Source organism: Protobothrops mucrosquamatus, unplaced genomic scaffold (assembly GCF_001527695.2).
Source record: "Protobothrops mucrosquamatus isolate PMUCROS unplaced genomic scaffold, P.Mucros_1.0 scaffold125, whole genome shotgun sequence".
Lineage (NCBI taxonomy): Eukaryota > Metazoa > Chordata > Lepidosauria > Squamata > Viperidae > Protobothrops > Protobothrops mucrosquamatus.
Window position 1 is genome coordinate 636,134 of NW_015386492.1, and position 13,657 is coordinate 649,790.

A 13,657-nucleotide genomic window follows, 5' to 3' on the forward strand; every position below is an offset into this window, starting at 1 on the left:
GCCTGTCCTATAGAACAGCACCCCCTCAAGATTTGGATGGTCCCAACTCTGCTAGCCCTTCAAAGCCATAAAATCTGATTTTTCCAGTAGGCCTTTAGCTAGGAAGTTAGTTTCTATGTTTTCAGGAATACATTTATTGTAGAGTTCTTGTTTCTCTATGAATTTGGTTGTTTCCTTGCCTAAGGTGACCAACCGTCCTCCTTTAGGGAGGACAGTCCTCCTTTTGTAAGTTCTGTCCTCCCTCGAAAAGTGTCCTCCTACATGTCCTCCTTTTTGATATTTGAAGACTAATCTACAGGGCTTTTTTTTCTCATAGAACGCTCAGAACGGCGTTCCGGCACCTTTTTTTGATGTTTTTTTTCCAACTTTTGCATGAGCTGTGCTACTTCCCTTATTGGCTTTCAAAAGCCAATAGGAATTGCTGCTGAGCGTGCCAAAACACCCGGCTGGCAAACTTTGCACATGCAAGTTGTCTGCAGCGAAGGCGAATTGGCAGGAACTTTGCACCCCTCCCTGCTACCCAACTACACCATTTCCTACTTAGTTCCAAAGATACCTGGAGGAGACTGGAGCGATACGTTTCTCTTGATCTTCGGCCCTGCTAGGGCAATAATGGCTGCAGGCGCAAGAGGCAGGGGCAGCGGGGGTGCTGCGGGCGGAGGTGTGAGGGGTGGCAGCGGCCGGCTGCCCCGTGCTGTGGGAGTTGCGGGCTCGGCTCTACATGCGGCTGCGCAGGGTGGGCGGTGGTGCTGGTGGGGCGGCTGCAGGCGGGGGGTGTTGACGGCGGGCTGCCCCCCGGGGCCGGAGCTGACACAGCTGGTGCTTTGGGAGCCGCGGGGCCGGCTGTACTACATGTTTTTTATTATGCATTTATCATATTATAGTGTATTCTGTATTATTGTTGCAATGAATAAAATGTTTCTTTTATTTATATTTTTTTCTTTATTTGTGTCCTCCTTTTCATTGTAAAAAAGTTGGTCACCTTACCTTGCCAACATTTCATTACCCAACCAGGTAACAACATCCTCTATTTATTGTGGATATATGGTGGTCTCAAGTAAGATGTGTTTTAATTATTGTTTGGCTATTTTGTGATTTTTAAACTGGATGTTAGCTGCCCCAAATCACAGGTTGAGTAAGCAGCTATGCAAATTGACTAAATAAGTTCAAGTAGAGGCTAGAAGACATCACGGAATGCTTTAAGAATAGATGAATTTCTGCGGGGAGCAGGGTTCAGCTTAAATGGCTCCTCCTGATACTGAAAGTACTGAGGTTATGTTTTGGATAGTTGTACTTTAGTTATGGACCAGCCCAAGAGACTTCTTGGATGCCATTCATATGCGGAAAAGCACTTAGCATTAGTTGAAACCCATTTAATTTAAAATATTTGCTTTAATAATTTCATTAATTTGTATTTTGATATAATACATCTAAGAAATAATTTGAAAAAAAAACCAGAATTCATTCCAAGGAGTTGAACAATTGCAACCCCCACATCTTAAAAATATCCAGGAAAGGATAATTTTCTGAGGCAGTTCTGCTTTTGAACATCTCTTAACACTAGGAAGTTGTTTATCCTTTTATCCCTGATCAGCTTCCCTGTTTATCCTTTTATCCCTGATCAGCTTCCCTGATCAGGGTCTAGCCCCCTCTTGCCTTCCAAAGAAATAAATAGCAAGTCTACTTCATTCTCTGATAGCAAACATTCATATATCGAAAGAAAGCCATTGTGTCTCCCCTTCATATTTATTTAACCCTTAGTGTTTTCATTGCATTTTTTTATTTGCTTTTTCAGACAGATGATTCCCCTAGTGACTCACATCAATTAGAAGAGACACAGACCTTGCCCTTGGCTCCAGCCTACAGTAAAATAGGAAAGGTACATAAAGAGATGGGCAGAGGAAGAAAAGGGGAAGGAGACTAATTCTCAAGGCTGGAGGGGGTGGGTGGGAATGTGAAATGGAACAAGTCATAATGCTGGCATGTTTTCAAATCCTTCACCATTATAATAATTTTCCTTTAGTTTGTGAAAAGCTGCCATATGTCTTAATTTAAATCTGCCTATCATGGATCTATTGGGGGAAGGGCTATAACCTCTCATCCAGGGCAGAAGTTTTATTTCCTAATTCAAAATGGATTCACATGATAATGTGCACTTTCTTTTTTCCTTGACTAATCAAAGCTTGGTTTCCTGGTATAAAGGCAGTGTGACCCAAAACACAACACTAGCAACAAATACATAAGTGCTGACTGCTTCATCTAGGATCTTCACAATGCTGGTGACTCCAGCCCCCCAAATTCTCAGTCTGCATGGCCATTTCTGAGTTGGAGGAGAGTGGCATAATAGCATATAATAATAATAATAATAATAATAATAATAATAATAATAATAATAATAATAATAATAATAATAATAATAATAAAGTTGGAAGGGACCTTGGAGGTCATCTAGTCCAACCCCTGCTCAGGCAGGAAACCCTATACCATTTCGGACAAATGGCTGTCCAGTTTCTTCTTAAAAACTTCCAGTGTTGGCACATTCACCGCTTCTGGAGGCAGGTTGTTCCACTGGTTAATTGTTCTAACTGTCAGGAAATTTCTCCTTAGTTCTAGGTTGCTTCTCTCTTTGGTTAGCTTCCACCCGTTGCTCCTTGTCCTGCCTTCAGGCGCTTTGGAAAATAGCTTGGCTCCCTCTTCTTTGTGGCAGCCCCTGAGATATTGGAACACTGCTATCATGTTCTCCCTCTTCGTTAAACTAGACATACCCAATTCCAGCAACCGTTCCTTATATGTTTTAGCCTCCACTCCCCTAATCATCTTTGTTGCTCTTCTCTGTACTCTTTCTAGAGTCTCAGCATCTTTTTTACGTGGTGACCAAANAGGACTCCGAGATCCCTCTCACAGTTACTACTATTGAGCAAGGTACCCCCTATACTATACCTGTACATTTGGTTTTTCTTGCCTAAATGTAGAACCTTACTTTTTTCACCATTGAATTTCATTTTGTTAGATAGCGCCCAGTGTTCAAGTCTGTCCAGATCCTCCTGTATCCTAAGCCTGTCTTCTGGAGTGTTGGCTAACTAACCAAGGAGAGAAGCAACCTAGAACCAAGTAGAAATTTCCTAACAGAGCAATCAACCAATGGAATAACTTGCCTTCATGAAAAACATAGCCGGATAAGTGACATTATAGTTAAGCAACACGTGAATCTACTCTTTCCGATTCTTAGAACTTTCCAGGCCTGTTTTAAACCCTCAGGTTCAAACCGAGAGTTCATTAAACGATGGCAAGGCCCTTTGCCGAAGGTGCCCAGGTTATCTTTCTATAAAGTTTAGTGGAGATTAGGACGGTGGAGCTTTGAGCATCTTAATATATGAACGCATGGCGGGGAAAAAGCAGGAGTGGCCCCAGGGAAGCTGCGGGTCCTTCCTGCTAGGATGTTGGCCCAGAGCACAAAGGGTTAGTTCTCCAAGGGGCCGAGAGAAAAAGGGTGGGATTTGGGCAGCTGTGCCGGCTTTCCTTTCCCAGGCTCTCCAGTACCGAAGCAGAGCGTGGGAGAGGCCGAGGAAACGGGCCGGCAGGGGTGGGGTTGCCTCGGCTGTCGGCTCAGCAGCCTGTGCTTTGGCGCTGGGCGCTTGCGCCTGCGAGGAGAACCGCCGCCACCGCCGCCGCCGCCGCCGCCGGAGAACAGAGGCCGTGCGGTTCCTGGAGCGATCCTTTTTCGCGGGCCGGGGAGATCCGATGTCCAAGCCTGGCAAAGGGCCACCGAATCACCCGAGGAGAGCGGGCGAGGTCCGACGGCAAGCTCGCCCAATCCGCCCCGCTTTTGCGCCCTCAGAGCGAGCCTGGAAGCGATTGCAACTCGGGCTGTGAGGGCTGGGAAAGAAAAGGCATCTTCCTCTTTCGCCAGGTTCCTGGTTAGGAGATCCAGAGAGATGCCTCTTGGCTTGAATCTTCTCCCGCTCCAGAGCTTCTTGGGTGCAGAAGTCCGGCAATTCCCGACCCTCCACCATCAGCCATTGGAAGATTCTCCGTCTTGGCTTGTGCTGTGTGGCGTTTTTCGGAGGGCCAGAGGGAAGTCAGCTCTCGGCCCTCTGTAGCTGAGCGTTTTGACACGTGTGGGGTGTTCGTTTGGCACTTTTTTTGAGTTCCTTCCATCCCCACCACCGCCACCCTCGGTCTCCTTGATCGTTCGCGAAGAGGCCTTGCTTTGCTCCTCCTTTTTCTTTGCCTGCAGCTCAGGGAGGGGACCTTTGGAAAAAAAAAAATCTCTCCCTTTTGTGCAGGGACACACACAAACTCTCAGACACAGCAGCAGGAACGTGGGTCGTCCAGTGGCAGAAATAACCGCACACCTTAGGGGAGAGCAAGAAAGAGAAAGCTGATCCTAGATCCCAGGTCCCAAACCTGAAATACAGATGGATCCAGAGGCTCTATGTAAGATGGATGAATAGAGAAGACTGAGAAAGGGGCATAGCTGAGCTGGACCTTTCTGCTGAAAAGAAAACGGGGCTCTTCTGAAAAGATGGTGGCTTTATTTGGGCTGGGTTGCTGCTGAAAAGGCTTCATTTTCCCCTTTGTCAAGCTCTCCATCTCAAAGTGCCAGTCAGGAAGAGGATGTAAGAAGACTCTTGGAAGAGTTGGTACCCACCTTTGTCACTCCCTCTCTGTATGGGAGAAAGCTGAATATCACACATAAGCTTAGACGACATTTCAATGGGGCCTCATCCAAAGATTTCAACCAACTTACTTCTGCGGACACCACTGAGAAAACTGGTAAGAAGGGAGAGCAGTTTTCTGTGAATATGAAACTGAGCAGGTAGATACTGGACTTGATGGAAGAACTGAGGAAGATTGTGGGAGGGTGGCCAACTTACTACCATTCCTTCTACTTTACCTTTCCTTATGGATTCATCACGCTTTTCTGATCAGATCTGGATAATTGCTGTAAATTAGCAGGAGGGAATTAATCCAAGATTTGCCCCCAAATTTTCTTTTTCTGTATTTATCAAGTGAATTTGCCCAGGCAAGGGTTAAATCAGGTTGGGTCAACTATGGTTCAGTATGCTGTGAAACCAGGACATTATATGAGCCATAATGTAGCTTGTTTGAGCACTGCCTGTAAATACTCTGAATATATAGCCATTGAGTTTTGTTAACCCAGATGAAACACTGTGTGAACACGATTACTGATTTAGGGGCGCAGGCATGAAACAAACTAGAAAGAAGAAAAGCAAATATATAACAATTGGTTGGAGAATTAACTTTGCTCTATCTTCCTATATTTTTAGAAGCCAGTTGCTTTGATGCCTAAAATTATGAAAACCAAACTATCTAAGCTTTTTAATAGAATGCTTCTGAAACTTAGTCATATAATATAATTACTTGTGTTCGCAAAATGTTAATTTTTAATATATTCTTACTACAAGTGTCAAAGGGAAATGGGAGTGACAGCTGAGAGTGATGATTTGTAGAGCTGGATGTTGGTAAAGATTCAACCCATGTTATAGTAGGTCAGACTTGAAGTGAAAAGAGTCTGTCTTTTTTTCCCTGCTAATATATTTCTCTCTCAGTCAGGGGCTGTCATGTGTTGGGAAGATGACATCTTGAAAGTTGACACTGGAAGAAGGCACTGAATACCTGCTCCTAAAGCTTCCATGCCTTCCAGATTACTGGAAGCTGAACTGTCGCTGAGGTAACTTTTGGCTTACAGGCAGATTCTCTTCACAAAGTTTATAAAGATTGGGTGGTGGAAACCAGCAGGATGCCTCGGAATAGGGCATTCTCTGAGCCTGAATACTCAGTAGAGTATTCTGCAGACTATTCAGTCAGCTTGCCTTCTGACCCGGAGCATGGGGTCGGCCGGACCCATGAGGTGACGGTGAGGAACTCAGGTTCTTGCCTCTGTCTGCCCCGTTTTATGCGACTCACGTTCGCCCCTGAGTCCTTGGAGAACCTCTACCAGACCTACTTCCGGAGGCAGCGTCATGAGACTTTGCTGGTCCTGGTGGTCTTTGCAGCCCTCTTTGATTGCTACGTTATCATCATGTGCACAGTGGTGTACACTTCAGAGAAGCTGGCACCTACTGTGGCAGCGTCAGTGGGCCTGGCTGCCCAGATCCTCCTCTTTATCCTATGCAAGTATGAACTCCTGCCTGATCGTGTCACCCGGAAATTCATGCCATACATTCTGTGGATACTGATAGCTGCTCAGATATTCTGCTACTTGGGCTTGAATTTTGCCTGCTACCACGAGGCCAGTGACACAGTTGGATGGCAGGCCTTTTTTGTCTTCTCCTTCTTCCTCACCCTCCCCTTGCATCTGATGCCCATTGTCCTTATCTCAGCCATTTCTTGTGGCATCCACACGCTTGTGTTAGGAGTCACCATTGCACAGCAGAAGCAGCAACAGCTGGAGTCCATCTATGGAATCGTCTTGCTGTGGCAGGTAAAAATGATGTGTTGGTGAAAAGGAAGCCTGTGAATGAGTTCAAAGGTGCATATCTTCTTCTAGGCTGAAAGCTTCCCTTGGCTATTGAGCAGATTGATGGGAGCCACACTCCCAGTGGGAGAGGTAGGACAGAAACTCACCTTGACTTAATTTTGCTTAATGCTGACATTTCATGACAATAAGTCAATTGGTTACTTTCCAGTTATATATTTATTAATATTCCTGTTCTTTCATGCTAAAATTACAAGATGGTAACAATTTTTGGAATCCTTTGGGGAATCACTTCCAAAACTTTTGTGGCCTAATGGAAAGGAAGTTAATGGAAAGGAAGGAGAAAAGGGGACCTTTTGATTTTGGATGAAGGATAGTGAGCTTGTGGGGGCAGATTAGTGCTGCAGATAAAATGAATCTATAGAACTCGTTCATATATGTGGAATTCCAAGCCTAACATGATTTATATAATTTGAATTTCTAGAATCTCAGCCCCCATTTCAGAAAACAAGCAAATGGTACAATGGGTTTCAAGATCTTATGACTTTGAACACAGTTCATTGGCATTGCTGTGTAAGGTGTTGCGACTCTGCATGACTAACTGGCCCTTTCTTGCACTGATTTCTATTCCACCAGACATAGTAATCCTTAAAGTTTTTCCCTCGCCACACTGCTGCTGAAAAAAATACAGTTTGAGACACAGAAAATCTAACTAGCAAGTCCAAAATAAAGCTTGTTATACAGATCTATCGTAAATAATTTAATTTTTTAAAAGATAATGTGCATTTAAAATGTTTCAAAAGTTGAAATCCAAAAAGCATTTAGGTTTCACAGTCTGAATTTTATTTGGAGGGGCAGGGTGCCGAAACAGAATAATCCTGTAAACAGTATTATTTTGTAATACTACAAATATTCCAAAGATGCTTCAGTTGAAGTGAAGAAGCTTCTTGGATAAGAAGCAAAATGTTTTCACAAAAAAAACCCCAACCAAAATCCAAGAAACTCCTTTGGGACAACCATGACCTGAATGATTGAGAATCTCCGTAGACAATGCTACAGATAATTTAAAGTTGATTTCATTTGAAGAAAAGCAGACATCTTCTCTTGTAAGAGTAATCTTCCTAAAGAGAGTGCTACCAGTTGCGTTTGTCATCAGGGATTGTCATGCCTAGACAAATGATGTGACTCTGTGGGCAGCCATAATTTTCAGTGAAGCTGAACTGATCTTATTTCCACTCTATTCCAGTTTATCAGCATCTTAACTTAGTCTAAATACAATATGCAGTTTTGTTATTGGGTATAATGCTGTAATCTAAGATAATGGTCAGAAGAAGTAGAGTGGAACCAAACACTGATTAGACTCTTTACTGAAAGTACCTTCCTGCTGCAGAGATTTTTTTTTTTTTTACTGAGTGGGGAACCAGTTGATCGCTAAGACCTTAAGTAAGAGAAGGAGATAGAGGCAGGAGCTCGGAAGGGGAAAAAGAGATTGGGGGGGGGGGCGGGTAGGAGAGAAGAGATCCAACATATACAAAGGCTTTCTGAAATACAGAGTTAGCCCTGCTTGTAACCCAGTTGAATGAGTTGTGAATCATCTTATAAATAAAAGCAAATGTTGGATTTAGGTGTATGGTCATCTGATTTTCCTATGACTTATCTTGGGATGGAACAAATTCCTCCCATATCCTGTTTTTTCTGGTGCTTCTAGATTGGTCCCACATAGTGCAACTGACTTAGTGCCTATGTGAATACAGTCACTGTGGTTTCTAAATCATGGTTTATGGCAGGGCTTTTCAACCAGTGGTACGGGTACCACCTGTGGTACATTGGCACCTGGCAGGTGGTACACGACCATCCTAGAAAAGTAGCAGGGGAGGGGAATGAGCTGAACCGGTGGCAGCACCGCACAAGCCTGAGTGAGAGATGGCTGGAGCTGCAGGGCTGTCAGGGCTTAGCGGAAGCACCAGGATCAGCGCCAGGCTCCAGCTGGAGCTCGGCACTGATCCTGGTGCTTCTGCTGAGCCCAGAAGAAGCACCAATCAGCTGGAAAGCAGCACTGATCCTGGCACTTCTGCTGAGCCAAGAAGAAGCACCAATCAGCTGGAATGTTGCAGCATCTCCAGGGTCTTGTGATTTACATTCAGATGCTTGGCAACTGATTCATATTTATGACGGTCACAGTGTCCCAGGGTCACGTGAAGTGACCAAAACCTGCTGCAACCACCCAGCAGACGGGGGGAATAAAAACCAAACACCCCCCCACCCCACCCCCACTGCCAATCCTCAATAGAAATGCTCACAACAATGAAAACCTCGGACAGGAGGAAGAGCGCCGCCGGGGGGCAGGCAGGTGTCTTGCTCGGCTGTGGCTTGGGGGGCACTTTTTTCAGTGCCATTGTAACTTCGAACAGTCACTAAGCGAACTGTTGTAAGTCGAGGATTACCTGTACTTTATCACTTTTTTCCTTTTTTTTTTTGGTCATGAAGTTTTTGACCCCTTGCTAGGTGACTGGTAGTACTTGGATGTTGCCGTATCCTAAAAGTGGCACAATGGGTGAAAAGGTTGAAAAGCCCTGGTTTATGGCATAGCATGGTATGGTATTGACCTATTCACCAAATGAACCATGGCTTAGCATGCTTATTTGGTTTGCTTGCTTTTGTTAGGACTGGCTCAATTGCAATTGCTCGGCATACTTATAGTTTGAAAGTCAGTGGGAGCCTTGCTGTACGTGCTGCAAATCAGACTCTAGGATAGCTTTCCCATTCTGAAATCTGAGCTTTCTGACTGCAGTTCTCCTCATGGTAAGCAGCATGTCCAAATGGCTGGATTTCTGGGACTTGCAGTCTACAGTTGGGGAAAGCTGATCTTTTATTTATGGATAGTTTTATCAAAAGTATTTTTGACTGGGGATTGCCCAGTTTTGCGCTGAATTTGGGTATCCCTGCTGTTTTCAAAAAAGTCCTGGAAAGCAGAGCTGTACAAATTCACAAAAACAAAATGTGGGTTTAACCATCTGTCTCTTTCCCCATTGCCTATGCAAATCAGTTTAAATGGCTAAAACTATTTCTGAGATCATTCAAATTTAGTCATGTGACAAGGCTGAAAAAGTACAAAAGACTATGCTTCCTGACTTTGTCCTGGTTCGAAAATTTGAAAATTACATGTTCATATAAAATATTTCACATCCAGAAGTTGGAAACGGAATATGAAGACATGCAAGTGGCAATGAAAATAGAAGAACGCTGCATGAAGAGTGATCATCAATTTGAAGTCCTCTGAATGCAGTGAGCCACAATTCCCCAAACGTCCGGCCAGTAGATCCTGCTGGAAAGTAAGGCAGTTGATCCAACACATTTGAAATTGAGGAAGGCTGATTATGAGTTGTTAGTAAATCAGCTACCAAGTGTGAATGGCTGAATTAGTAGATTTGTGGTAGGGTCCAGGGTCCTGTTAGAAATTCAGCTAGGCATGAGCACTTGTCTCAGGAGAGGTTATGATGGAGCAATATTGCGAAATAACAATCTTATAAAATTGACTTAATAAAAAAAGGAATCTTACAAATTAAATGGACTCTTTTGATGATACCTGTAAAAGCAGGCTTGTGCATATTCAATACCTTGAACAGTATTTTGCATTATATGATACCCCAGATGAACAAATATACATACACATATACCCCTTACAAAACACTGTCATTGGACATACTGAAAGCATCCATGTTCCAGATTTGCTGAAATTCTGGCTCTGCTACAGGGAGGTTTATATGTTAGCCCTCAGTGACTTTGTTTATATTTTGTTTGTTTATTTGAATTTAGTAGCCAATGAACTCCAATAGACTCTGGGCAGTGTACAAAACTAGAAAACTATTAAAAATACATCACAACATTAAACCAAATTGACAGCCCAGACTAAAATAATTTTATAGACAACAAAAATTGGCTCTAGGCCAGGGGTCTTCAGACTTGGTCCTTTCATGACTTGTGGACTTCAACTCCCAGAATTCCTCAGCCAGCATGCCTGGCTGAGGAATTCTGGGAGTTGAAGTCCACAAGTCATAAAAGGGCCAAGTTTGAAGACCCCTGCTCTAGGCAAACAATAATACATGAGCTTCAGGTTTTCAGAGTTTTCCAGAATCCTAGAAGAGAAGATGCCGCCCTTCTCTGGTGGGATGCTGTTGCAAAGGGGTCGCAACAGAGAGGACATGCTACTTCAATCCCACAAGATGACAAATGGAGCAGGACAGGACAGAACATCATCAGATTTGGAAGGGACTTTGGAGGTCTTCTAGTCCAACTCCCTTCTCAAGCAGGAGAGCCTATACCATTTCAGACAAATGTTTGTCCAGTCTTTTCTTAAAAACTTCCAGTGATGGAGCACCCACAACTTTTGAAGGCAAGCTGTTCCGCTGGTTGATTGTTTTCACTGTCAGGAAATTTCTCCTTAGCACACCTACTCTGCTGAAACATATTGGTTTGGGCAGGCAGAAATGACTGGAGACAAGTGGGATAAGGCCCTGTGTCAGACAGGGCTTTATAGGTATTACCAGCACTTTGAATGTTATTCAGAAGCTGCGTGGAACCAAAACAGCTTGTTTCGTCACCCATCAAATTATGCCATGCTTTTAATTCATGGAGTGGAGCAGCTGATTTACTTCCTTTCACTGCTGTTTACAAGGTACATTGGCCAATTGAGGCAGGTTGGGTGAACTTAGCTCTTCATCAAGGTGGAACACTTTGCACTTATGGGCTGTTTTGCTGCCTCAGTGGAGTGGAGTGTGTCTCAGTGAGAGAAAAGATCTCCTTAAAAGCAGTTTTCCCACACTCCACACTTCGTCAATAGCTACAGTTGCCATTGTTGTTACATACATTTCAAACAAGGGCCGAAACAAAAATGCCACACACAAGAAAAAAATGCTATGAGCAATGGGAGAATTTGAAACTCTTTTTTCATTACAGAAGTCAACTATTGTTCAGGTAGCTCTGATGCTATGTGATAATCCCTGAAAAGCCCTCACATTTGCATTTTGCAAGAGGATATGTAGAATAACTTTTTGATATTGTCAAGATGAAGACAGCTGAAGGTTATTTATAAGAGTCAGGTACAGCCAGAAAAAGTGATCTGTTATGGTTGTTTGCAAGAACCAAATTATTCCTAAATCATTCTTTTATTAATGAAGAACTTCTTTGGAGTAAAACCACCTAGGTTTCTCTGGGCCATTCTTTAGCACAATCATTCTAGTAGTGGTAGATGAATAATGTAAATTGTCGGAAATATTCTGCAGCTTCAGTGAGCACTATATATAGTCCTGGAGTCTCTTATGCTCAAACAGAGATAAATGTGTTATGTATGGCCTTCATTTGACATGAATGGAATTCATAAAGCAAAATGGCACCAAGGTTGTGACACTTTAATCATATCACTCAAGGGCAAATACTCAGCAAAATACTTTTCCACTCATGAAACATCTTTTGAGAAATGCAGAAGCATCACCTTATCAGTTGAACCGTGATTTCCATGTTTCCATACTGTCGATGTTTATTTAAGACTATCTCTCATTATGACTTGATGTTAACCATGTTACGTGATAAGTAAGGTTATGGATTAGATTTTGTGAAATAAGTTACCAAATTCCCTAAAACAAATTGTTTCTTGGTGCCTTAAATGCACAAAAATCACAGTAAATATAATTCCGAGCTAAAAAGGCTTTTTTTTCTTTTTAATTAGAACAGAAGAAAAAGAAACAAATTTGCTCTCAAATGGCTATGAAAATAGGTCAGCTTATTGTAGAAGTTGGATGAGAAGTAAAATAACATATTGAAAAGTAAGATGAGAATGGTGGTGATTTTGATAATCTTCGTACTCTTAAGAAAACAGAATTAATTCTCTAGGGAGAAAACTGAATAGGACTTACACATTTTTTCCTAGTCCTAACTTGTTTTGTCCAGTAGTATATCCTTACTTGGGCAGCTAGCATCCTAAAAAAACCCACAGTATTATTTATTTTAGGCCTTCTAAAATATTCCCAGAATACTAAATATCTAGAGTGTTCTGTTGCATTGTCACAAACAGATCACTCTAGACATTTTTCCCCAAACAGATTAAAAAATTTACATGATCTGGGAATGTTGTTTTGAATTGTTAACTATTATCATTCCAAAATTGTTTTATATTTCTTAGTGTTTATGGCTTTAGAATTCCTTTGTTTGATGTGATATTTAAGGAAAATTATGTTTTGGGATAGGGATGTTCTTTTATTCTCTGAACTGAAACTTCAACTCTCTTTGGCTTATTATTATTATTACTATTTGGTTGGTTATGTAGTTAGCCATATGGCTGAGACTGGATTTATCATTTTTATCCACCTATTGAGTCTTTCCCAAAGACCTGGGATACACAGATGTTGTTTTTGGTGGTGTTCAAGGTATTGTTGCAGGATGAAAGCTGTTCCAAGTAAAGCTGTGATTTGCAATTGATTGATGGTGCTTTTTTCAATGCCGGTGTTCACGCAGTGCTCCATATGCTTTGGGATTACATTCAACGTGCCTATTACTATTATTATTTGTTTCATTAATTTGGCAGAGAGACTGAATGTTTGATTGTCTTATGTGCCTGGCAAAATTGTGTTCCATTCCCTGTGAATGCTGTACTTACATTAACTTCTCAGGTATCTCTGAGTGTATGGGACATCATTTCTTAACAAGCAGACTTTTAGGAATGCTTCTGAGATAACAATAGGTTGGTCAACATGTTTTTTAAAAGTTTACATTAAACATTTAAAATTTAACAGTTTATTTAGAATATGAGAAGATTATAGTTTTTGGTATAATTATATACTTAGCAGTCAAGTAAGCAACCAGTGATCAGTTAGTTTTAGAGGAAAAGTGAGATAAGGTTCCAATGGCAAACTGGAAAGTCCTTTAACATAATCTTTCTAACTGGCTGATATTCAGGATAGGACACTAATTTGGAAACTACCCATCGCTCACAAAATGACCCTGGGAGATATACAATTAAACATAAAAACATAAAAACCACATATGAATATTATATTAGACAATGAAACAAAAATACAATAATTAAAATTGAAAGTTTTAAAAAAAAGGCGGGGGGCTTCAAGATGCTAACCAACCTGGCTGCTGTGTGCTCCTCTGAGAGCCCAAGTGAGTTGGCAGGGCCAGGTCTTCAGATATTTTCAAAAACCCTGGAGAGTGGGG

The 13,657-nt window shown here is 42.2% G+C and overlaps 1 protein-coding gene across 1 annotated transcript in view; it reads left to right on the top strand.

The window, feature by feature from the left end:
* Positions 1–5,764: 5,764 nt before the first annotated feature.
* The window catches only part of ADCY3 (adenylate cyclase 3), a 68,503-nt gene continuing 60,610 nt past the window's right edge, over positions 5,765–13,657 (top strand). The window contains 1 exon segment of the mRNA XM_015812986.1: positions 5,765–6,448. Coding sequence (XP_015668472.1) covers positions 5,765–6,448 — 684 coding nt within the window.